This window comes from Bufo gargarizans, chromosome 9 (assembly GCF_014858855.1).
Source record: "Bufo gargarizans isolate SCDJY-AF-19 chromosome 9, ASM1485885v1, whole genome shotgun sequence".
NCBI lineage: Eukaryota > Metazoa > Chordata > Amphibia > Anura > Bufonidae > Bufo > Bufo gargarizans.
Window position 1 is genome coordinate 176,623,325 of NC_058088.1, and position 25,790 is coordinate 176,649,114.

General features: G+C 48.1%; 1 protein-coding gene across 1 annotated transcript; it reads left to right on the top strand.

Moving 5' to 3' along the window:
• The first annotated feature begins 1,750 nt into the window (after nucleotides 1-1,750).
• PLP2 (proteolipid protein 2) lies at nucleotides 1,751-18,560 on the top strand. The gene is made up of 5 exons (XM_044268400.1): nucleotides 1,751-1,914; nucleotides 13,255-13,410; nucleotides 16,380-16,475; nucleotides 17,540-17,630; nucleotides 18,248-18,560. The coding sequence occupies exons 1-5, from the start codon at nucleotides 1,819-1,821 to the stop codon at nucleotides 18,265-18,267; spliced, it is 459 nt and encodes a 152-aa protein (XP_044124335.1). The 5' UTR covers nucleotides 1,751-1,818; the 3' UTR covers nucleotides 18,268-18,560.
• Nucleotides 18,561-25,790: the final 7,230 nt, after the last annotated feature.

Consider the following 25,790-nt stretch of genomic DNA (forward strand, 5'->3'; position numbering starts at 1 on the left):
CGGCAGACGCGTGGACCGGAGGAAGAGCTCTGACACCACAACCGATATAACCCCTTCTGTGCCAGTGTCCTATTCTGGATGGTTACTTAACCACTTCCATGCCCGTCTCCTGTATATGTATAGCTGCATAACCCCTTCTGTGCCAGTGTCCTATTCTGGATGGCTATTTAACCCCTTCCATGCCCGTCTCCTGTATATGTATAGCTGCATAACCCCTTCTGTGCCAGTGTCCTATTCTGGATGACTATTTAACCCCTTCCATGCCTGTCTCCTGTATATGTATAGCTGCATAACCCCTTCTGTGCCAGTGTCCTATTCTGGATGGCTATTTAACCCCTTCCATGCCTGTCTCCTGTATATGTATAGCTGCATAACCCCTTCTGTGCCAGTGTCCTATTCTGGATGGCTATTTAACCCCTTCCATGCCCGTCTCCTGTATATGTATAGCTGCATAACCCCTTCTGTGCCAGTGTCCTATTCTGGATGGCTATTTAACCCCTTCCATGCCCGTCTCCTGTATATGTATAGCTGCATAACCCCTTCTGTGCCAGTGTCCTATTCTGGATGGCTATTTAACCCCTTCCATGCCCGTCTCCTGTATATGTATAGCTGCATAACCCCTTCTGTGCCAGTGTCCTGTTCTGGATGGCTATTTAACCCCTTCCATGCCCGTCTCCTGTATATGTATAGCTGCATAACCCCTTCTGTGCCAGTGTCCTATTCTGGATGGCTATTTAACCCCTTCCATGCCCGTCTCCTGTATATGTATAGCTGCATAACCCCTTCTGTGCCAGTGCCCTATTCTGGATGGCTATTTAACCCCTTCCATGCCCGTCTCCTGTATATGTATCGCTGCATAACCCCTTCTGTGCCAGTGTCCTATTCTGGATGGCTATTTAACCCCTTCCATGCCCGTCTCCTGTATATGTATAGCTGCATAACCCCTTCTGTGCCAGTGTCCTATTCTGGATGGCTATTTAACCCCTTCCATGCCCGTCTCCTGTATATGTATAGCTGCATAACCCCTTCTGTGCCAGTGTCCTATTCTGGATGGCTACTTAACCCCTTCCATGCCCGTCTCCTGTATATGTATAGCTGCATAACCCCTTCTGTGCCAGTGTCCTGTTTGGGGACGACTAATTGACCCCTTCCATACTTGCCCCCTGCCCTTTTCTTCACTTCATGACCCCTTCAGTGCCAGTGCCCTGTTCTCAGTCTATAGCAACAGCTATTTAACCCCTTCCATGCCCCTGTCCTAGATAGGATTGGCCCCTCCCGTGCCAGTGTCCCGCTCTCCATAGCAATGGCTAATTAACCCCTTGTACATGCACTGCCACGTAACCCCTTCTGAGCCAGTGTCCTTTTTCTGTGGGGCTAATTAACCCCTTCCATACCTGCACGCACTCCCCTATATCTGTAGTTCCATAACCCCTTCTGTGCCAGTGCCCTATATCGCTAACCCCTTCAATGCCAGTGATTTTGATATTAATGGCTAATTAACCCCTTCCACGCCCGTGTCCCAGACAGGATCGGCCGATTAATTAGCCCCCTTCTGTGCCAGGGTCCTGCCCGAGGAAGCCACGCTTAATTAACCCCTCCCGTGCCGGCGATTTCGCTAGTTAACCCCTTGCACGCACGCGCCCTCCCCCTCTTCTACCTGTTGCACCAAGAAACCTTCCAAACTTCCGAAGCCCCGTCCCCCGCTCTCCTTACAAGGCGGCGGCCGGCGCCGCACACACCCCTGCCAGCCCCAGGGAGTGCCCCGGACCCGCCCAGCGCCAGCTCCCCACAGCTCCATCCGTGCCCCTGTGTGCCAGCATGTCGGACACCGGAGCCGAGCAGAGCGCCAGCTGCATGAGCCTGGTCAGCGCCTACATCCGGACCAGGAAGGGGATCGTGCTGGCGACGGAGATAGTGAGTGGCAGTGCCAGCCTCATGGCACACTCTGCCATTTTCTAATGCGCACTCAATCCTGGGATATTTCTCATTTTCTGGGCCCCCCTTCCCCAAAAAACCTCCTTCCTTTCTCCCCTAATTTCTCTTCCCCTCCTCATCCTCTTCCCCCTTTGCCTTTTATGACCATGAGGAAGAGCAGCTTTTGAATGGGTCCTGGCATCAGTAAAATGCCTTGGGCAGGGCAGTGCCACCCCCATACCATGCAAGCAGACAGTCCTCAAACATGTGTGTAGATGGCGGTATTATTACTATATATATATGATTATTATTATTTTGCGTGCGAATTCAGAAAACTGCCGCGTGTCGATTGTTTGTGTGCGTTTTTTTTTTATTTTAACGCAAGGGCGAGGTTGCGTAAAATCCACACCGAAACCGCTAGTAACACGTGCGGATTGTGGTCCGTTTCCAAACCAAAATCAGCATGCGTCGCTTGCGGTTTTTGGTGTGGATTTTCCACTATCTCAACCTTGCGTTACAAAGGGTTAACTCCACGCATTAAAAAAAAACAAAAAACGCACACAAACAATTGATTTCCAAATCCACGCGGCAGGTCAATTTGCGCACGGAAAATAATTAAATATATATATATTATATATAATAAAATAACTAATAATGATAATAAAAAGTAATATGTGCAGGTACAAACAGGGCCGGTTCACATGAAGTTTTACATTTTTTGCGTGGTTTTTGGCGCGTTTTTACACAGAAAACTCCTCTGAAAAGCCTCCCATTTGTTAGAACGGGAGACAGCAATTGTTTTTATTTATTTATTTCACACGTGGAAAAAATTCCGGTCGGAATCTCCCATTAAAATGAATGGGAAGCTGAATAAAACCGGAGCCAAAAACCACACAATAATATTTAAAAAAAAAAGTATTTAAAGTGTTTTCTGTATCCGTTGTGTGAACAGTCCCTTAGGGTCGCTGCACACGGTGCAGATTACGCACGTTTTTTCTGCACGGATTTTGTGCAGAAAAACCCTACGTAATACAGTTCCCTCAAAGTGATTTGATAAATCTCGTGGGCACTTTGCTTTTTTTCTTAGATGCGGAAGTGGACCTGCCGCGCGGATTAACAAATTGTTTGTGCGGTTCCGCACCTTCTGTAGGGGTTCATAACAAACAAAATCCGCAACAACAAAAAAACGCACAAAAGGCACCAAAACCGCGATAAATAGTGCAGATTTAGGGCTTATTCAGACGGCTGTATGCTGGCCACTAAAATACTGAATACAAAAAACGGATCCGCAAAAAAAAAACGGATAGCAATCAGTAGCTTTGCGGACCCATAGACTTCAATGGGGCCATGTCCTGATTTTCACGGACAAGTATAGGACATGTTTCATTTGTTTTACGGAACCGTGGAATAGAAAAGGGACCCATAGAAGTGAATGGGTCAGCATCTAATCCGCAAAAAAACTGATCCGCATTTTTGCAGACAGCATACGGCCGTCTGAATGAGCCCTTATGTGTGCAGGCCTCCTTCGCACGTCAGTGAATCACGGACATGGTTTCCATGGAGAGCTCACCTATCCATTGACTTTTATGTGCGTATTCACACATCAGTGGTCTTGGATGGTCCGTGGTGACACCACGGAAGTATGCCCTATTTTGTATGCGATTACAGATCCCTCGCGCCCCTTAGACTCTATGGGTCTGCCGTACATGGGATGGCAGGAGATGGTCTGGATATTCATTTTCATCCCAGCTTTGTCCAAAAAACGGACACACGGATGCAAACACGGACATCTTCATGGATGAACCACTGACTATCTTGGCAGGGACGTGTGAATGAGGCCCAAGGCAGGGTATTTAGAGTCAGGCCTGCGGAGCAGAATTTTTACCTCGAGTGGAGGAAAGCTTAGCAATCTCTGGAGATCACAGGTTTTCCGGGATATGGGAAAATAAACGTAATCCTTCCCTTTTCTATGAGGAAAGTAAAGGATTGTTTGCGCTGCTCAGGTTTTTTTGGGAGGATAGGAAAATATTTCGGCAGTTTCCACCCTCCCCGCCCTCCAATATGTATAATAGAGCCTCAGAGGGAATACAGCTCCGGCCAGGATTACACGGAGATGCCATCTCTGTAGAGAATGGGGGTCCTCCAATCCACCCGGTGAGGGGTGCCAGTGAGTTGTGGGACGCTGACCTATCAGCTGATCTATCCTGTGGATAGGCCAGTATAATAGGGTCTGGCGGAGATCCGTATGCATTCCGGCAGACAAGCGGAGAACCGGCCGGACACAAACCGCTGCATGCTGTCCGGACGATCCTCCTCTTGTCTGCCGGAGTTTCACACCAGAGGTGCGAAAGTAGCCCAAGCCGCTGAGGCCCCTGATTGGTTGCAGCGGTCATGCTGCATCCTGGTCCTTCGGGGAATGGCGCTACAGCAGATGAGTGGGCTTTTTTATGTTAAGCGGGGCAGGGGAGGACCTGAGGGGTGGGAGAACCCATTTGTACCTATGAAACTGGCTGACCTGTTGGCAGCTGAAGGCGTCTGTGTTAGTCCCATGTTCACATGTGTCCGCAATGCTGAGAAAAATGATGTTTTAATATATGCAAATGAGCCTCTAGGAGCAACGGGGGCGTTACCATTACACCTAGAGGCACTGCTCTCTCTGCAACTGCTGCGTCCACTGCACTTTAAGGCCCCATTTGCATTTTGCGGAACGGAATTGCGGACCCATTCATTTCTATGGGACCGCACGATGTGCTGCCCGGATACGGAATTGCGGATCCCGAAAAAAATAGAACATGTCCTATATAGTCCGCAATTGCGGACAATAATAGGCATATTCTATTAGTGCTGGCAATGTGCGGTCTGCAAAACACTCACGGATGTGTGAATGGACCCTAATTGACAGGACCAGATGTGAGGACGTTTTCACTGCCTGGCCCTGTCAAAGTGCAGTGGACGCAGCAGTTGCAGAGAGAGCAGAGCCTCTAGGTGTAATGGTAACGCCCCCGTTGCTCCTAGAGACTCATTTGCATATATTAAAACATCCTTTTTCTCAGCAATGCGGGCACATAGGAACATGGGACCAACACAGATGCCTTCAGCTGCCAAGCGCACATGTAACAGGTCAGCCAGTGTCATAGGTACAAAACTGCTGACAGCTGCCCTTTAAAAATGTATTATTTTTTCCCTTTACGTACAGCTGGGGTTTTGAAAACCATGTGCACATGTATGGTACAGTACATATCGGAGGTGCAGAATCAGCACCACAAATCTCTGGCAACCTGACCGTAAAAGGAGTGAGTCGCCTATATCTTTCTGCCCAGGGGGGTAGCGAAAAGCCCATGGGCCCTGGTGCAAGAATTTAACTTGGGCTCCCTTCCCTCAGTGCTTTATAACCAGGGGCAGGGGAGCACATAGCCTACCTGCTGCCTGAGGCAAAAATGTAAATGCCCCTCCCCCCCATGCCAAATTCTTGACCTAACTCCTTCACTCCAGACAGAGGTGTAACCTGTTTGAATGTTTCCATTGTAGATCTTTTTATTCTGATTCCTCAACGTGGGGGCGGCCACCTTGCCTGAGCTGTCGTTAACAGCATTTAGAAATATGCTTTACGGCAGCCACATGGGCCATAGACACAATGGTCGGGAGGGGACTCTGACTTCCATGGGAGAGTTTTCCAGTCATGCTCTGTGACCTGTACAGGGAGGGGGAGTAGATTAGCTGTGATATCGCATATTGTGACTGGTGGACCCTGTGTTATATCTGTCTCATATCTATCTATCTCTCATATCTCTCTATCTATCAGCGAAACCATTCATTTCTATGGGGCCGTAAAAACTGCAGAGAGCTGCGGTGTGTTTGTTCTGTAAATTAGAGAACTTGTCCTATTCTTGTCCGTTTTGCGGTCAAGAATAGGCATTTCTGCTACTAGGCTCATAAAAAATGCAGGATGCATGCGGCCTGTATCCGTATTTTTCAAATCCGCAGTTTGGGGAACGCAAACGGATATGGTCACATGTATGTAGCCTTAGGGCTCATGAACACAACCACGCCTTGTTTTTAGGTCCGCAAATTGCAGATCTGCAAAACACGAATGCCGCCCGTGAAGCTACCGCATCGCCGCCTGGCCCCATTCACTATAATCGGGACCAGGCGAAATCTGTCTGCCCGATTGTCTGCATGTTTGCCGGGTTGTGGCCGGATCTCCGCCGGTCCCCACTACAGTGAATGGGGTTGGCGAGTGTCAGGTAGCGTCCAGCAATGGCAGGCTGCTCCCTGCCAGAACAGCTTGTCGGAGATGTCTCAAGCAAACCCTAAATAAACCATGGCTTTCATCTTCTCCGGCACCGCTCTTTAACCTAAAGAATAAAAATAAAAGTGAGAGATTTATCAAAACTGGTGTAAAGTAGAACTGGCTGAGTTGCCCATAGCAACCAATCAGATTCCACCTTTCATTTTCCCAATGAGCTCTAAAGAATGAAAGGTGGAATCTGATTGGTTGCTACACTGTTCCTACAGTTTTTACTGTCTACAATAAAATTCTTTAGGGCCGCCACTTTAAATCCAGCCCTATAGGCGTCCTGTATATTCCACGCTGTCTGACTCATGCCTCTTCAGTAACCGCAGCCTCTGTACTTCTGCAGAACGTCCGTCACCTCTTGTGGGGAAGGAATGAGTAATACACATGCAGGGTGATGGCTTTGGGACACACCCAGGCCTCGTGCAACACATGTGTAACCTCGCAGGAGACGTCTATAACTTTCCACTGACTAAGCACCTGGTCCGTAGTACCGTACACTGGGATTTCTGTTCAGAGGCTTCAGGCGGTGAAGAAGGCCCCTCTTCATAGGCCTAGTTGGGCCCATGAAGGGGGCGTTCCCCTGCTCGGGACTCCCTATCTTCCTCCTGTCAGGCACAACATAGAGCTGCCATGTAAAAGGAGCCCTGCAGTATATCTGAAAATAGGTAATTTAGAAAAATCTGACCTCTCAGCCATGAACTGACCCATCCATGAGGTGTCTTCATAGGACAATTCCGTTAAAACCTGTTATGACCCACATAGTATCCACAGGGGGTCATTTATTAAGGGACTTGCAACTAAAATAGTCAGAAGTCCCTTTTTTGACCGGCTGCGCGACGATATTTAGTCACACGGCCATGATCGACAGTTGGACAGGGCGGAGGCGTGCCAGGGCTAGGACTTGGCAAATTTACTGGAAACGGGTGTAAATGTTGGCCAAAAAAACGACTCCAGCCAGGATTCATCCAATTTAGGGCTCATTCAGACGACTGTATGAATGGGTCCGCATCCGTTCCGCAATTATGCAGAAGGGGTGCGGGTCCATTCATTTAAATGGGCCTGTGGTTTTGTTCCGTGGCCCCGCATATAGAAATGCCTGTCCTTATCCACAAAACGGACAAAAATAGGACATGTTCTATCATTTGCGGCACGGCTGTGCAAATCCTGGGAAGCACTTGGATGACATCGGCGTGATTGTCTGCGGTCCCATAGAAATGAATGGATCTGCCAAGAATGTGGATCGGATGCGAACCAGAAATACATGAGCGTAACTCTGAATATTTCTGTTCACTGAGAATTGAAATATGACGGGCGTGAGAACATTGCATCACTTTCTATTATTATGGAATGTTTAAAGGTCCTTTTACGCGTGTGACAATCGGGCGAACGAACGTTTCTAGAAATACATAAACAAGCATAAAAACTCATTTGTCAGAAGCGCATCCCCCACATAAGTAAAGGATGTGCTGCTGAAAGGGGATGAATGATCGTATTTAAAGGGCATCTGTCAGCAGTTTTGTACCTATGACACTGCCAGACCTGTTGCATGTGCGCTTGGCAGCTGAAGGCATCTGTGTTGGTCCCATGTTCATATGTTCCCGTATTGCTGAGAAAAGTGATGTTTTATTATATGCAAATGAGCCTTTAGGAGCAACGGGGGTGTTGTCATTACTCCTAGAGGTTCTGCTCTTTCTGCAGCTGCTGCGCCGGCTGCACTTTCATTGACAGGACCAGGCAGTGTAAATGTGATCACACCTGTCAATGAAAGTGCAGAGGTTGCGGCAGGTACAGAGAAAGCTGAGCCAATAGCAGTAATGGCCACGCCCCCGTTGCTCCTAGAGACTCATTTGCATATATTAAAACATCATTTTTCTCAGCAATGCGGACACATATGAACATGGGACCAACACAGATGTCTTCAGCTGCCAAGCGCACATGTAACAGGTCAGCCAGTTTCATAGGTACAAAACTGCTGACAGATGCCCTTTAACAATCTGGGAGGGGGTGGCCCGAACAGAGACCCCCTTTATGATGTCCAAATGCCCTAATGAGCGTGTGGAAAGGGATTGTCGAGAAGACTCCTGACCCTTTTAACTTCATTGTTTCTCATGGTAGACTGAAGAAGGCCATTCACAGTCAATAGCTGTGGGCTAAACAGTTCGGCCTACAGCTCCCCCCACGGTTCCTGTATGTGTATTCAATGGGGAGCAGGGGGGGGACTGGTCATAGACCCTACAGGGAAATTTCCCAGGGGGCCACCTAAGGCCTCCTCGTGGCCACCAGTAGGGTGCATAGCGATCTGAAGCTCTCCACATTAATGGAGTACCTATGAACCTGACTGGCAGAAGAAAGGGCCCAATCCTGTGGCGGTATTTTGTGCTGCTCTATAGTATTGGTGGCCACATCCACTTATATTGGTCCTGCCTTCTGTCAATTTTTACCCGCCTACAACTTGGGGCATCTTTTTTAGATTTTTTTTTCCAGGGCCACCATAAGCTCCCAGTCTGCCCCTGATGGGGAGAGAAAAGAAATACGCCACCATCCTGAGGATAGGTCATCATCCCTTTAAGGCAAAATATCTACAATATGTTTGACTCCTTCTTCCAGTTATTTAATTTGCCAGGGACCGAAAATCCTCCTGCGCTGCCTGAGGGTTCACCTAATTTATGAGAAAGTTTGCGCCTCGTCATAAATTAGGGGCACCTCCACCAGCCTGTGCACTTGGAGTAAAAAAAAAACTACTCCAGCCCCTGACTACTCCTCTTTTACACCAATTTTCAGGCGCAAGTCTTACAAAATTTGCCAGGGCCAAAGTCCTGGCCCTTGTCCGGTCTCTGCCACTCCCAAGTGGCGAGGATGGCGTAAAAATTCCTGTGGGACAAAATATTGTCGCACTGGCGTTTTAAAAGTCACAAAAACGTGTTTTACAACTATTTTTAAGCCAGAAACTGGCGTAAAATGTATGTAAATGACCCCCTTTGTTTTCTTCATGTCTCTGACCAGGGTAGTTGAAGGAGCCCCAGTATAAACACTCCATCAAACATATCCCTATAAGGGAATATCGGTATATTCACAGCTGAATTTTCAGTTCGGTTACAAAAAAAAAAACTAAAAACTTTTTATTCTGTAATTAGTATATTATGAATATTTTATGCTGTCCTTGTGAATTGTAAAAACTGAGATGTGGTTAATTTGTAGGGTTTTCTTGGCTGAAAACCCCATAGACTAAAGACCAGTTGACTGCACAGAAGAGCGCGTATGTAGGCGGCAGCTAAAATTCCTCTAAGAACGGCAATGATTCTTCACTATACAGTGAGGCCATTATAATCGCGATGAGAGATCATACTGTATAAACCCTGAAGATGTGGCGTCATATGGAGCAACTGGCATCTTCTACATGCAATGGTGTCCATACACTATGCAATAGTTCCGTCAAACCTCTCTTCAGATAATTGGTAGGTCAGTGGGCAGCTTTGATGCAGCTCTCAAGTTCCTACCATGACATGGACTTTGCAGGCACCTCATCTGGCCAACACTGATAATGGCCCAGCCTGCAATGGATCGCTTTGCTTGCCAACTGGAAGTTGATGGGGGGGCCAAATTGTAGAACGTGTATCCGATTGTTTGCCATTGTGTGCAGTGCAAATCATGTTGCAAGGAGGTCACAGAAGAAAGCGCAAGGTTCTCTGGTACGACTTCTTCCTCCCTGTAACGTGAATTCAAAAGATTTGAGAATGAATAGGCTTACACAGGCTAAGTGAATAAATATATTTACCAAGTTTGATTTAAATATAGAAATCACATACAGAATAGTAAAAAGTAAATAATCCTCACTGGCCACTCCGGTCGCCATGTTGTAGCACATGGACAGCACCCCAAGGTGTACAAGAGATAAGGCAAATCAATACTTTCATCCTACTTAGGATGAAGTTCTTGTTAGAGTCTATCTCTTGGACACTCTGGGGTGTCGTCCACGTGAATTCAGAAGGTTAGAGAATTCACGTTACATTACAGTCCCCAAGACTAAGGAACCATTTACATGGGCTGAGGGTCAGGTCATTTATTGGGAATATACGTTGGTACGAACACTCGTTTCTGGCAATTGGCATTGATCACCCGACAAACTTGATTGCGTCTTTCATGTGGTACCAAAAATCCTTGTTTCTCAGGCACATTGTCCTATATCAACAGGGGATGTTCTGCCGACACTATTCAAAGTGAACGGAGGACAGGAGCCACACGAGAGGACCTTGCGCTCTACTGTGTGACCTCCTTGCAACCTGATTTGCATTACACACAATGGCAAACAAGCGGCCATACATTCTGCAGTTTGACCTCCATCAACTTCCAGCAGGCAGCAACCTGGACCATCATCGTGGGTGGCCGGGTGATAGGCAGGTCAGGTGGCAGCTGTCTGCAAAGTCCATGTCATGGGAGAAAAGTGAGAGTAGACTTACCAAATATCTGCAGAGAGGCTAGACCAGACACTTGCATAAGGTATGGCCATCTCTGAATCAAGAGGCCCTTTAATTGGGATCGATTGACTTTTATATTATCCAGGGTTGTAATCCCCCATGTAAAGCACTCGTAACAAAGCCAGTTTTCTTTTTCATTTGTTCATTTGATAAATGAGCCTTATAATAAAGGGGTTCTTCACTTTAGACAACCCCTAGTTGGGAGATCTGATCACGAAGTGCTGGGAACCCCAGCGATCATCTGTAATCTGTGCGGGAAAACTGACAATAAGTATTAGATTTCCCTGCAGCGCCTCCGCAGGGGAAACTAAGTATTACACAGTGTCCATTCAAATCAATTGTCTGTGTAATGGGACTGGTTGCTCATCTATGAGACACATTACCATGGAAGAGGCAAATGGGGGGGGGGACACCGTATTTTTTTTAACTACGCTGTAGGGGCATATCATGCCATTGTTTTATGGTCTCTGCTATATGGCGGGCACAATTATATGTGGTGGGCACAAAGGTATGTGTAGATGGCACTACTGTGTAGTCTACACTATTGTATGGACCGTACGGTGCAGAATTTCTGCAAGGTGACCATAACGGCCATACTTCTATGTGCAGAACAGTTCAGAGGGCATCATTGAGGGTGCTTTGACACCGGCCAAGGCTCCCCCCTAAAATAGTGGTGATCGACCATATCACAAGTTAATTGGCGCCCGTTTAAAGAGCCTTCACAGCAGCCAATTAAAACTGAAAGGGGAACAAGCGATCATTGGTGCGATCATTCATCCCCTTTCAGTTAGCATATTGTGGGCAGCACATTTTCTACTTACATGGGTCGATACGCTCCCAACCATCGATCAATTTCATGCCCCGATCACCTGACAAACAAGCATTTGTGTTACAATATGGTCTATGTAGTATAGCATATGTTATTTAGGCGGCTTTTAGGCTGGGTTCACACGTGATTGATTAGCTGCGGATTTGCTGTTGCGGACTTCTGGCAAATCTGCAGCATTGTACAATACCGCCAAAGTGGCTGAGAATTTCAGAAAAGCTACGGTACTGCGGATTTGTAAATCTGCAGCATGTCATTTTATGCTGCAGATTTCCACCCTTTCCAATGGAAAGAAAATACCGTAGCTGCATCTAATCTGCAGTTTTTCTGCAACAAAATACGCAGTGTGTGTACGTACCCTTTTTTTCTGCCTCAAAGGGCATCTGTCAGCAGTTTTGTACCTATGAAACTGACTGACCTGTTACATGAGCGCTTGGCAGCTGAAGGCATCAGTGTTGGTCCCATGTTCATATGTGCCCGCATTGCTGAGAAATTATGTTTTAATATATGCAAATGAGCCTCTAAGAGCAACGGGGGCGTTACTGTTACACCTAGAGGTTCTGCTCTCTCTGCAGCTACCATGCCCTCTGCAATTTGGCATGGACAGTGTAAACATGATCCCTCATAAGCAAACTGCACAGGGTGTGGCAGTTGCAGAGAGAGCAGAGCCTCTAGGAGTAACAGCAACGCCCCCACTACTGCATGACCCAAATAACACTTAAAGGGCATCTGTCAGCAGCTTTGTATCTATGAAACTGGCTGACCTGTTACATGTGCTGGAGGCATCTGTGTTGGTCCCATGTTCATATGTGCCTGCATTGCTGAGAAAAATGGAATACCCCTTTAAAGCATCAATCTTGGACATTAGGGGCATATCGCTAGGATATGCCCTCAATGTCCTATAGGTGCGGGTGCAGAGGACGTGGCAGTTGCAGAGAGAGAGCAGAGCCTCTAGGAGTAACAGCAATGCCCCAGTTGCTCCTAGAGGCTTATTTGCATATATTAAAGGGGTATTCCTATCTTGGACATTGGGAGCATATCGCTAGGATATGCCCCCAATGTCCTATAGGTGCGGGTCCCACCTCCTATATTTAGAACTGGGCCGGCAAGGTCCCAGAGGGAGCACTGCGCATGTGTGGCCGCCCTCCATTCATTCCTATGGGAGCGCTGAAAATAGCGGCGTTCTTGGCTATTTTTGGAATCCCCATAGAAATGAATGGGAGCGCACTACGCTTTTGCGGCCACTGCGTCCATTCACTTCTATGGAGCCAGCGGACATAGCCGAGCGCTGGGAGCTCCCATCGGAGTGAATGGAGGGCGGCCGCGCATGCACGGCTCTATTCTAAGTATAGGAGCGTGTCCCAGAGGTGGGACCCGCACCTATAGGACATTGAGGGCATATCCTAGCGATATGTCCCCAATGTCCAAGATGGGAATACCCCTTTAAAACATAATTTTTCTCAGCAATGCGGACACATATGAACATGGGACCAACACAGATGCCTCCAGCTGCCAAGCGCACATGTAACAGGTCAGCCAGTGTCATAGGTACAAAACTGCTGACAGATTCCCTTGAAGTGTTATTTGGGTCATACAGTAGTGTGCTGTACTGTATGTCGCTTTTACTTGGGCACTGTTGGAGGGAGGGGTTGCTGACACTGGGTACCACACAGGGCACCATCCACCGTAAGGCTGGCCCATTTACCGTGCCGTAATTCTGTGTATTTTTTTTCTCTCCGCAGGGCATTTGCATTATCGTCCTGATTTGTTACGCTGCCTCTAACACTCCGGGATACCTTGGCGTTGCCATCACAGAACTTATCTTCTCCGTCATCTTTTTCTTCTTATTCGCTGCCCGCTACGACCAACAGATCCCCTTTATCCACTGGGGCTGGACCGTAAGTATTGATTCATTCAGCAAAAGCAGGATTATCATGCCGCATATGTACGAGATTGCCGCTGGTGTCGTCCGGCAATTATAACAGGAATGCAGCCTCTGCCGAATATACGGCGGAGGGGGGGGGGGGGGAGCCACATTGGGTTGGAAGTGAAAATCACAAGGGGTCGATCTAAATGTTTTCTGTATAGGCCTGACGTGGAGCCTTGTAGACGTCAGAATCACATGCTTTACAGTGTCCCATGCTTGTGATAAGAATAATCTGATTTAAACATATTGGTTTAACTTGTAAGAGATTTAGACGCAGCAGTTGTTGTTATTAAGTTTGCAAGGTGGCTTTTCCACGTGTCACGTCGCTGGGTCATATGACGCATGGGGGGCCGTCACGGCCGTGGCCAGTCATTGGCTGCAGAGGCTGCGTGACCCGCGTCCAACAGAATGTTGATGTATCTGGAATCCAGCAGTGGGGAGTGGGAAAGCATGCTTCCCTCTGCAGGTCTGGGAGAAAGTCCAACCCCTTTAAATAAGGTAAACCCTTTGCCACCCTGCCCCATCAAAAAGAACCCCATTTATACATAACTACAACAACCCCCACCATGCACCTTCACTCTGTCGGGGTTACTAAGCAAGGGACAGTGCACTGTGGGGGTTGTTGTAATTCTGTTTAATAGCAAATAACAACCAGTGGGCGTACAAATATTTTTTTTTTGTCACACGTAAAGGTGGGAGGGAAGCAGCAGTCTTGGCGCGGGACTGGCACGTGTCCAGCTGCGGAGGTGCTATTTACAGTGCCAGTAATGTGTAAGCATGGCGGTGTGGATAAAGGACAGCTGGATAGTCCATATCTAGGAATGCTGCGCCCTCTAGTGTCACATTGTAGGTTATGGCAAGTGGAGTATAATGCAAATCATCCAAGCGCACGTACGCCGGTCTAAAGATGCCCATAGACCTCCAATAGCTGTCGGACCAGATGTTGAAATTCGAAGCCTCCGATCCTTCACTCCCCTGATGGGGAAAAAGTGTTAATTACTTGTCATGGTGTCATCTACAAAAATGTATATTTTACTATGTGAGCCTTCTACAAGATCATTAGTAAATATATCGATGAGAATAGGGCCTAATACTCGCCCCTGGGGTAGCCCACTAGTGACTGTGACCCCTCCAATACGTGATACTTTTGTCCAGTATTGACCTCGATACCTGGATTTGACATTTTTCGATACTAGGATGCGCTACTGCGCAGTCTAGTATCACAGAGCATGGAGCGCACTGCTTTCAGCGGGCGCCATGTTTCCTCAGCAGCATAGGGGAGAAGGAGTCACTCTCTCCCTCCCCCTGTGCCGCCGCTGCCACCAATGAGCAGAGAGGGGGGCGGGTGCACTGCGCCACCAATGAAAGTTAACGTTTAATACAAATACAGGAGGCTGGGTGTAGAATCGCATAGCCGTCGCCCAGCCTCTATGAAAGGAAGCTGCGATCAGTGTCGGTTAACCCCAGGGGTTAACTGCCGCTGATCGCAGCTTCCTGTCATAGAGGCTGGGTGACGGCTATGTGATTCTGCTGCCCGCACCCAGCCTCCTGTATTAAACGTTAATTATCATTGGTGGCGCAGTGCACCCTTCCCCACCCTCCCTCCTCCCCAGTATTAAAATCATAGGTGGCGCAGTGCGCCCCCCCCTCAACCCCCCAGTATTCAAATCATTGGTGGCAGTGGCCACAGGGTCCCCTCTCCCCTCCTCCTCATTGGTGGCAGCTTCTGATCGGAGCCCCAGCAGTGTAATCCTAGGGCTCCGATCAGTTACCATGGCAGCTAGGACGCTACTTAAGCCCTGGCTGCCATGGTAAGCTCCCTGCTGCTGTGTGTATTAGGCACGGGGCAGCAGGGAGAGTGCTATTAGGGCGAGTAGGATTACAAGATCCCAGGTTCTAGCCCCTAAGGGGGGAAATAGTTATTAATAAAAAGTAAAAAAAAATTTAAAATAAATCACACCCTTTCCCAATTTTACATATAAAATATATAAAGAATAAATAAACATATTGCCACGTCCAAAAAGTGTCCAAACAATTAAAATACATAAAAAAAATCTCCTATGTGGTGAACGCCGTAACAGAAAAATAAAAACTGCGTGATCCGGCATTTTTTTTTTTTTGTCGCCTTGTCCCCCCCAAAAAATAGGATAGGACTGTTCAATTATGGGCCGGACGTTCCATAAAATGCGTAACGCACTTTTTGGGTGTTTTTTTTTTTTTTTTCGCGTGGTATCGAATATCGCAATACTTTTTTTTTATGGTATCGTAACCGAATCAAAATTTTGGTATCAAAACAACCCTAATTTCCTCTAATGTCAGCCACCTTGGTTCCTGCTCATGTAGTAGGTCTCACGCTTTGTTTATTCCTTTTTCTTTCCAGCTTTTATATAATCGTCTCGTCATTCCCTCTCGGAAGTCAGGTGATCCCCATAAAGGGGATATAGATTGAATAGTCTCCGTGTCACTTTCCATGTAATAATAATATCCCTAAGAAGGGTGGATTGTTTCACCTGGGAGGGGAGACTAGCAAGCTGAGACTGCGCCAAGGCCATCAGGTCCCATGGGCTGGCCAAGGCCATATTCTTCTCTAAGAGAAGGTTAGAATTTTATGGTCACTATTTCCCAGGTGTCCCCCAACCTGCACATCTGTCAGGTCTATTGGTTAGTACTAGGTCCATACCAAGGGCGTTGATGGTCCAGCTACATGAGGTCATGGTTAGAAGCTGGAAACGTTGGGTTTTCTGGTCCTTTAGGCCCTGAAGCATGGGACACCAGAGTCTGGAGGATGCCCCTAAGTGGTGGACAATCGGGGAAATTGCCTGTTTTGCCCTTATATTCCAGCCTGGCCTATAGGTATAAGACTAGAAGGTATTCAGAGTTTGTGACACATCTCTGTCATTCCTGATGCGTATTCTGAACCTCAGTCTTCTTCATTTCTAGGATTTTCTACGTGCGGCCATAGGCGGTGGTCTCTTTATAATTCTCTCCTTAGTGTGTCTAATCCGCGGTGGTGATGGTCCTGGCATTGCTGGATCGGTGAGTACCAAATAATAATGAAAATTACAGGTCTGTGTTTATATTCCAGCCCTACTGTGCCCATATTGTACCTCCGAATAACACTGGCTTAAAGGGGTTTTCCTTAGGATAGGTCATTAATATCAGACGATATCAGCTGTTTGAGGAGGCCGCAGCACTCCGGTGAGCCTTGCAGCCTCCTTGCGGCTGATCAAGCACAGCGCTGTCCATCTGATAGTGGTTGTGCTAGGTATTGCAGCTCACCCCCCCCCCCCATATACTTGAATGGGATTGAGCTGCACCTAAGCCACATGACCAATGAAAGTGATGTCACATGGCCTAGGAGCTCACCAGAGCGCCAATCTGATATTGAGGACCTATTCGGAGGATCATCGATATCAGAATCTCATCAGAAAACCCCTTTAATATTGCGTATTATAGATCCGGGTTATACGGCTTTGCTATATGGTCCACACAGCCTGCTATAAGCCCATACTGTACCTCCGAATTTCTATAGGGAGGTTTCTTTCTGACAAATTTATATAGTCATGGCAATACACAGTCATCAAATGAAAGAGAGCTGAGCTGCAGTAACGCAGTATGGCCACTACACAGTGGATGGAGCTGTGCTTCCGGCTACATTCTGTGTGTCAGTTCCAGTGTCGGCGGCTGCAAACAGCTGATCGCTGGGGCTTCTGAGTGTCGGACCCCCACCAATCTGTTGTTGATGGTCTTACCCAAAGGCCTCTTTTGTGTGCTCCCTTTGGCTCTTTAAGGGCCAGCGCACTTTAATCTTCACCATCCCATGGCTGACAATCTTCGCGTGGGAAGGTGCCTGAACAATATAGTCCCTTAGCGTGTTGAGGCCTCTTCAAAGGTGTTCTGTTGTGCTGTCTGCCCATGTACCTGACCTGTGCCTGTTACCTGTACTGATCCTTCTCTACCTGCCCTGACCTTGGACCATTTACCATATTGCACATACTTCGCCAACCCTGAACTCGGCCTGTTCCTGACTAGGATTTTCCCTGAACATCTGTGCTCCATCCTGATTGTCCCAAAAAACTGACTTCCCGCTTTGTATGCAGGTCTTTGGGCTTCTGGCAGGGATCCTGTTTGCTTATGATGCTTTTATCACATTTCCTACACTAAGAAAATCACACGCTCCAGCCGCAACTGGTGAGTAAATTCCACTTCACTGGAGGAACCATCGATGACCAGTCCAGGGGCCCCTTCTATTATTGCAAATATCATTTGTAGTATTTTCGTAATATATTGGAGCCGTCGTCCCCATTTCTTCAAACACCTGCTGAGAAAAGCTCAGGTGCCAGCTGCCACCACTAGGGGGCCGATCTGTTAGTAGCAGCTGTACACAGCTGTATTCACAGTGGCCCCCTAGTGGCGGGAACAGGTTACGTTTTTTTTTGTTTGTTTTTAAATTAAGAATTAGAGGAGCAGAGGAGCATAGCCTTATCTAGTATATCAGGAAATTGTTTCACATCATTTATGCTGCACGCTCCTTAGACTATAGTACTATAGGTGCATTTTTTGGCCACATGCACATAACCATATTTCTCATCAGTGTCCACTCATTTTTTGGGGGTCTGTCAGTCCCACAGAATTGGGATAGAAAACTTCCTGACCCCCCCACATCACTATGAGCAAAATGACCAACGAGGAAGCAATTCTGAGCACCACAAGTCCCAGCAGTCGATCCCCTTGCAATTGGAAAGGACCCCTTTAACTCACTGCCTGGCATTTCCAGTCCTGATCACCGATTTCATTTATTTTCGCAGAGTCTCCCGATAACATCTAACATTCATTTTGTACAAGCGGGAGGGATCACATGAGCCACAGGTCTGCACCACGCTATGGCGGCCGTCCCCGGCGATGAGGAATCTGGCGGCCTAAGGGAATATCGCACCACCGTGGATAACACCGCTGGGCAATATACCAGTAGAGATACGGTGTTTATTACATGAATGACACTGTGGGTGTGCTCGTCTGTTAGTTATCATGTGTCCTCCATAGGGGGTTGTTTTACATACAAAAATAAGCTTTTTTTTAATACTTTAGTCACAAAAATCAATAAATGTTTCTATAATCTTGTTTGTCACAGTGTTAAATGACTCTAATCCGTCTACCTATAGGTAGTTACCCTTTAAAGGGGTTATCCGACTTAAAAAAAATATGTGTTAGGGCTGCTTAATACATCATTAAAGATACATTTCTAATGTACTCACTTTATTGATTTTGCGCTGTTTCCACACTGCAGATTTGGGTCATGTGACCCCCGACGTCATCAACCCTTCTCTGGCACTGACGTCTCGTTTACAAGAGGGAGGGGCCCGGCTCTGTAAACGAGACGTCAGAGCCTCTGGTGCCGCCCCCTCTCTCCCTGTATCTGGCTGCCGTGATGTAATTAGCATATCAATAGAGCAGCAGGGCTGTCATTACCACACAGGGCCGACAGTACTGTGCAAAACAGAAGCTCCTGCGTTGCACTGAAAGAGTGTACAGGAGAGCTCTGATTAGGAAAGGGTTAAGGAAAGGGTTACCCAGGCGCTGCCAGTCGCTGTATTGCTGTGATCCAGGAGCAGGAATGAAGGACAAGCAGCTCAGCCAATAAAAGGGAGAAGGCAAGTCAGGACAGCCAATCAGATGAAAGACCCGCCCCCCCTGCTGTTTACACCTGAGAGTAAAGACATGTGCTTCTGCCTGGGCTCTTAGGTTTCCCGGGGAGAGGAAGGTGGGGGACACTGCATTGTGTGTATGGAGGGGAGGGGACACTGCATTGTGTATATGGAGGGGAGGGGGACACTGCATTGTGTGTATGGAGGGGAGGGGACACTGCATTGTGTATATGGAGGGGAGGGGGACACTGCATTGTGTGTATGGAGGGGAGGGGGACACTGCATTGTGTGTATGGAGGGGAGGGGGACACTGCATTGTGTGTATGGAGGGGAGGGGGACACTGCATTGTGTGTATGGAGGGGAGGGGGACACTGCATTGTGTGTATGGAGGGGAGGGGGACACTGCATTGTGTGTATGGAGGGGTGGGGGACACTGCATTGTGTGTATGGAGGGGAGGGGGACACTGCATTGTGTGTATGGAGGGGTGGGGGACACTGCATTGTGTGTATGGAGGGGTGGGGGACACTGCATTGTGTGTATGGAGGGGTGGGGGACACTGCATTGTGTGTATGGAGGAGTGGGGGACACTGCATTGTGTGTATGGAGGGGTGGGGGACACTGCATTGTGTGTATGGAGGGGTGGGGGACACTGCATTGTGTGTATGGAGGGGAGGGGGACACTGCATTGTGTGTATGGAGGGGTGGGGGACACTGCATTGTGTGTATGGAGGGGTGGGGGGACACTGCATTGTGTGTATGGAGGGGTGGGGGGACACTGCATTGTGTGTATGGAGGGGTGGGGGGACACTGCATTGTGTGTATGGGGTAGGGGTGACTGCATTGTGTGTATGGAGGGGTAGGGGACACTGCATTGTGTGTATGGAGGGGTAGGGGACACTGCATTGTGTGTATGGAGGGGTGGGGGACACTGCATTGTGTGTATGGAGGGGTAGGGGACACTGCATTGTGTGTATGGAGGGGTGGGGGGACACTGCATTGTGTGTATGGAGGGGTGGGGGGACACTGCATTGTGTGTATGGGGTAGGGGTGACTGCATTGTGTGTATGGAGGGGTAGGGGACACTGCATTGTGTGTATGGAGGGGTAGGGGACACTGCATTGTGTGTATGGAGGGGTGGGGGACACTGCATTGTGTGTATGGAGGGGTAGGGGACACTGCATTGTGTGTATGGAGGGGTGGGGGACACTATATTGTGTGTATGGAGGGGTGGGGGACACTGCATTGTGTGTATGGAGGGGAGGGGGACACTGCATTGTGTGTATGGGGTGGGGGTGACTGCATTGTGTGTATGGAGGGGTGGGGACACTGCATTGTGTGTATGGAGGGGTGGGGGACACTGCATTGTGTGTATGGAGGGGTGGGGGACACTGCATTGTGTGTATGGGGTGGGGGTGACTGCATTGTGTGTATGGAGGGGTAGGGGACACTGCATTGTGTGTATGGAGGGGTGGGGGACACTGCATTGTGTGTATGGAGGGGTGGGGGACACTGCATTGTGTGTATGGGGTGAGGGACACTGCATTGTGTGTATGGGGTGGGGGTGACTGCATTATGTGTATGGAGGGGTAGGGGACGCTGCATTGTGTGTATGGAGGGGTGGGGGACACTGCATTGTGTGTATGGAGGGGTGGGGGACACTGCATTGTGTGTATGGAGGGGTGGGGGACACTGCATTGTGTGTATGGAGGGGAGGGGGACACTGCATTGTGTGTATGGAGGGGTGGGGGACACTGCATTGTGTGTATGGAGGGGTGGGGGACACTGCATTGTGTGTATGGAGGGGTGGGGGGACACTGCATTGTGTGTATGGAGGGGTGGGGGGACAATGCATTGTGTGTATGGGGTAGGGGTGACTGCATTGTGTGTATGGAGGGGTAGGGGACACTGCAATGTGTGTATGGGGTGAGGGACACTGCATTGTGTGTATGGGTGGGGGTGACTGCATTGTGTGTATGGAGGGGTGGGGGGACACTGCATTGTGTGTATGGGGTGGGGGTGACTGCATTGTGTGTATGGAGGGGTGGGGGACACTGCATTGTGTGTATGGGGTGAGGGACACTGCATTGTGTGTATGGGGTGGGGGTGACTGCATTGTGTGTATGGAGGGGTAGGGGACGCTGCATTGTGTGTATGGAGGGGTGGGGGACACTTCATTGTGTGTATGGAGGGGTGGGGGACACTGCATTGTGTGTATGGAGGGGTGGGGGACACTATATTGTGTGTATGGAGGGGTGGGGGACACTGCATTGTGTGTATGGAGGGGTGGGGGACACTATATTGTGTGTATGGAGGGGTGGGGGACACTGCATTGTGTATACTGTGTGTATGGAGGGGTGGGGGACACTGCATTGTGTATATTGTGTGTATGGAGGGGTGGGGGACACTGCATTGTGTATATTGTGTGTATGGAGGGGTGGGGAACACTGCATTGTGTATATTGTGTGTATGGAGGGGTGGGGGACACTGCATTGTGTATACTGTGTGTATGGAGGGGTGGGGGACACTGCATTGTGTATATTGTGTGTATGGAGGGGTGGGGGACACTGCATTGTGTATACTGTGTGTATGGAGGGGTGGGGGACACTGCATTGTGTATATTGTGTGTATGGAGGGGTGGGGGACACTGCATTGTGTATGGGGGGAGGGGGGGGACAGTGACTACATAGTGTATAGTCAACATAGATATGGCTGTAATGTAGCTTAGATAGATATGTGTCATATGACACCTATATTTATCTAAGCTATATTAGATACATAGAGCTTAGATACACAGAGCTGCCATAGAGCTTAGATACACAGAGCTCCCATAGAGCTTAGATACACAGAGCTCCCATAGAGCTTAGATACACAGAGCTGCCATATAGCTTAGATACACAGCTGCCATAGAGCTTAGATACACAGCTGCCATAGAGCTTAGATACACAGAGCTGCCATATAGCTTAGATACACAGCTGCCATAGAGCTTAGATACACAGCTGCCATAGCGCTTAGATACACAGCTGCCATAGCGCTTAGATACACAGAGCTGCCATATAGCTTAGATACATAGAGCCTGTGTTTCTGCAATATGTCAGGATGAGCTGTCAGTGTGAGCTAGGAGATGATCATGTGACTGGTTTATGCAAAGTTAGGATGTGCAGAGCAGGGGGAGGGGAAGGTCAGATTGTTCACGCCCACAAATATTCATGAGGGAGAGCTCAGGCTTTGTTGTTATACGCCCCCTCAGCATGTACTTCAGCATGTAAACACAGCAATGACAGAACCATGAAAAGGTGTAAGTATGGGTTTCTCTCTTAAGAAATCAAGCTTAACTAATGTATATGTATGTCCTGATGAGTTTTATAAGTTTTTATTTTTTTTCCATAACTCGGATAACCCCTAGTCAATATCCAAGCAATATAACATGCTGCATGCTGCAGCCACCACTAGAGGGAGTATAAGGCATTCTGCTGCACATTGAACTCAATATCAGTAAGCTCCCTCTAGTGGTGGCTGCAGGTATTTTATATATTTAAAGGGACTCTGTCACCACTTTCTAACCCCCACTTTTAAAACTATAGTTCTGTCCATGGAGCCCCTGTGATTTCAATGGTGTTGTTATATGCGAAATCCGCAGGCTCGTTTTGATAAAAAAAGCTTTTAACTAACCTGTCAGTCATGAGGATAAGGTGCCCAGGGCGTTTCTCCCGGTCTGAACATGCCGCCAGCCGCCGCCGCCGTTGGTGCCCAGCTCCTCCTCTGCCTTGAATTTGCGCCGCCTGAATGTCAAGAAATACGCCTCCGGCTCTCCCTCAGTCCCCCCTCCTTCTTTTCTAAGATCCCGCGCGTGCGGCAGTGTTCGCGTTATCGGGAGGTTGAGCGAAGTGCGCATGCGCACTTCGCTCAATGAGGCTGAATCGTAAAGTCTGCACGGGCGCATCAGGCACAGGCCTGTGCGCACGCGCGAAATTTTGGAAAAGGAGGGGGGACTGAGGGAGAGCCGGAGGCGTATTTCTTCACATTCAGGCGGCGCAAATTCAAGGCAGAGGAGGAGCTGGGCACCAACGGCGGCGGCGGCATATTCAGACCGGGAGAAACGCCCTGGGCACCTTATCCTCATGACTGACAGGTTAGTTAAAAGCTTTTTTTATCAAAACGAGCCTGCGGATTTCGCATATAACAACACCATTGAAATCACAGGGGCTCCATGGACAGAACTATAGTTTTAAAAGTGGGGGTTAGAAAGTGGTGACAGAGTCCCTTTAAATCCCTGCTCATTCTGGGTTGATCCTATCAGTGATTGACAGCAAACTCTGTATCCACATAGGGAATGCTGTCAGTCATTGAATAGGAACTGCCTTTTGACTCCAAAACCCAGAATAAGCAGGAATTGAAATTAAGTACGAGTTATACCAAATTGTTTCCCACAAAACTATATATCAATCTGCTCATCCCCTCCTGCCTGCAGATCAGACACCGTGTACAACATGATGGCTTAGGTGCATAAACGTTTACAAGACTATGATAAAAAATAGACATAAAAAAAGATAACCTACAGATTAAAGTAACAGTCACCAAAGCTGTGAACAAATGAGCGAGCTCCCCATCGGCCAGTTCCCGACATGGGACCAGCCAACGCCCATATGATACAAAGAGATGTGATGGTAGCAAGACACGTCTTACCCTGATCATGTCTTTCTGGCCTCCGGGCCCCATGCAGTATGCATGTACAGTTACTTCAGGAATGCGGCCAGGTACCAGACACCACTAAGCAACTACATTACAAGGGATTAAAGGGGAAAGAACAGAAAAGAGACAGTAATTCAACTTAAATTGCACTGGAGGCTAAGTTGGGTGGGCTAGTACGAGCTCGCCAACAATCCCCATCTGTATATCTCCTTAAGGAGGTGAAGGATACTAAAACGCAACTTAATATGCTGCTCTCTAATAACACTGAAAAAGCCCTTCGTTGGACATCTTCCTACTATTATAGGTTCGCCAATAAGCCGGATAAGATGTTAGCGCGCCAACTTAAGGCTAGACAAAAAATTTATCTAGTATACCAAACACGTACGGGGCGAACCACTTCGCATCCTTATGTCATTTATAATACATTCCATAGTTTTTATAAGTAGTTGTACTCTAATCCGGTTGGAAACCTTGGATCACAGGGAGTTAACTTTCTGTCCTCAGTCCCACTCCCTAGGGTCTCCCCTGAGGCTCTAGCGGATTTGAGTGGGGAAGTCTCGGGAGATGAGGTGGAATATACGATTAAAGCCCTAAAGCTGGGAAAGGCCCGGGGCCTGATGGATTCTCTGCGCTCTATTATAAAAAATTTGCCCAACTGTTGATTCCCCACATCACCCACTCCTGCAATCAATTATTGAAGGGATCTACACCCCCATCTGAATTTCTCTCTGCCAAAATTACAGTGATTCCTAAGCAAAACAAGGATCCCCTACTTCCCTCCAACTATAGGCCCATATCCCTTATAAACCTAGACAACAAAATATTTACCTCCATATTAGCGCGTCGCCTTAACAGAATACTTCCCGATCTTATACATAAGGACCAAGTAGGGTTCATCCCTGGCAGGGAAGCCCCAGACAACATCAGAAAAATATTAAATCTGATCCAGGAGGCCAATAGAACCAATACTCAACTCGCCATACTGGCTTTAGACATAGAAAAGGCCTTTGACACTGTGTCCTGGAATTATCTATGTCAGGTCCTTTCCTCTATGGGTATTGGGGGACCTTTCCTAAAAGCAGTCAGGTCCCTATATTCTACCCCGCAGGCTAGCCTTAAACTACCAGCCACACACGTCTCGCCTATCCTGATTTACAGAGGTACACGTCAGGGCTGCCCCCTTTCCCCGACTCTATTTGCCCTAGCAATGGAACCCTGGCCATTCATATCAGAACCAACCGAGATATTACAGGACTCTCAGTTGGAGGCACAGAATATAAGCTAAATCTTTTTTGCAGATGATCTCCTGCTCTCCATCACCAACCCAATTATATCCTCCCCTTTCCTACTGAACACACTGGGGTCCTTCTCGGCGGCCTCGGGCCTCAAAATTAACCATGCCAAATCTGAACTCCTTCTATGCAACGTACCGCCCCAAATTAGATCCATCCTACTACACAAGTTCCCATTTCAACATAAACCTCATTACATTCCTTATCTAGGGACTCTATTACCCTCGAAACTTGAGTTGGTTTATAAGACCAATTATCTACCTTTATACAGCAAAATTAGGGAGGATCTTAAATCCTGGGGCTCCCTCCCAGTTTCTTGGTTTGGGCGGATTCACATTATCAGAATGGTGGTCCTCCCGAAACTTCTCTACTTGTTTAGGACTCTTCCAGTCCCAGTACCCGCCTCTGACCTACGGACCCTCCAAGCAGATATTATGAAGTTTGTCTGGGCTAATAAACGCCCTCGCATATCCAAGCAAATAATGTGTCGTCACAAAGCTCAGGGAGGTCTCTCTGTTCCAGACCTTATACGATATTACAAAGCGGCCAGATTGGCCCAACTCTTCTTGACACATTTGGATACTCAATCTCACCCATTGTGGGTCTCACTAGAGCAATCTATACTCGCTCCATACTCTTGGAGGGCCCTGATATGGTCTACCCTTCCTCTTCCGACTGCCATCCGCACTAAATCTCTGCTGTCCCATTACTCCCTTCTGTGGA

Excerpts from the sequence above, each read along its gene's own strand:
- PLP2 (XM_044268400.1), top strand. The coding sequence starts at position 1,819 with ATGTCGGACACCGGAGCCGAGCAGAGCGCCAGCTGCATGAGCCTGGTC. Across the intron at positions 13,411-16,379 it reads TTATCCACTGGGGCTGGACC|GATTTTCTACGTGCGGCCAT; the intron begins GTAAGTATTGAT and ends CTTCATTTCTAG. Across the intron at positions 17,631-18,247 it reads ACACGCTCCAGCCGCAACTG|AGTCTCCCGATAACATCTAA; the intron begins GTGAGTAAATTC and ends TTATTTTCGCAG.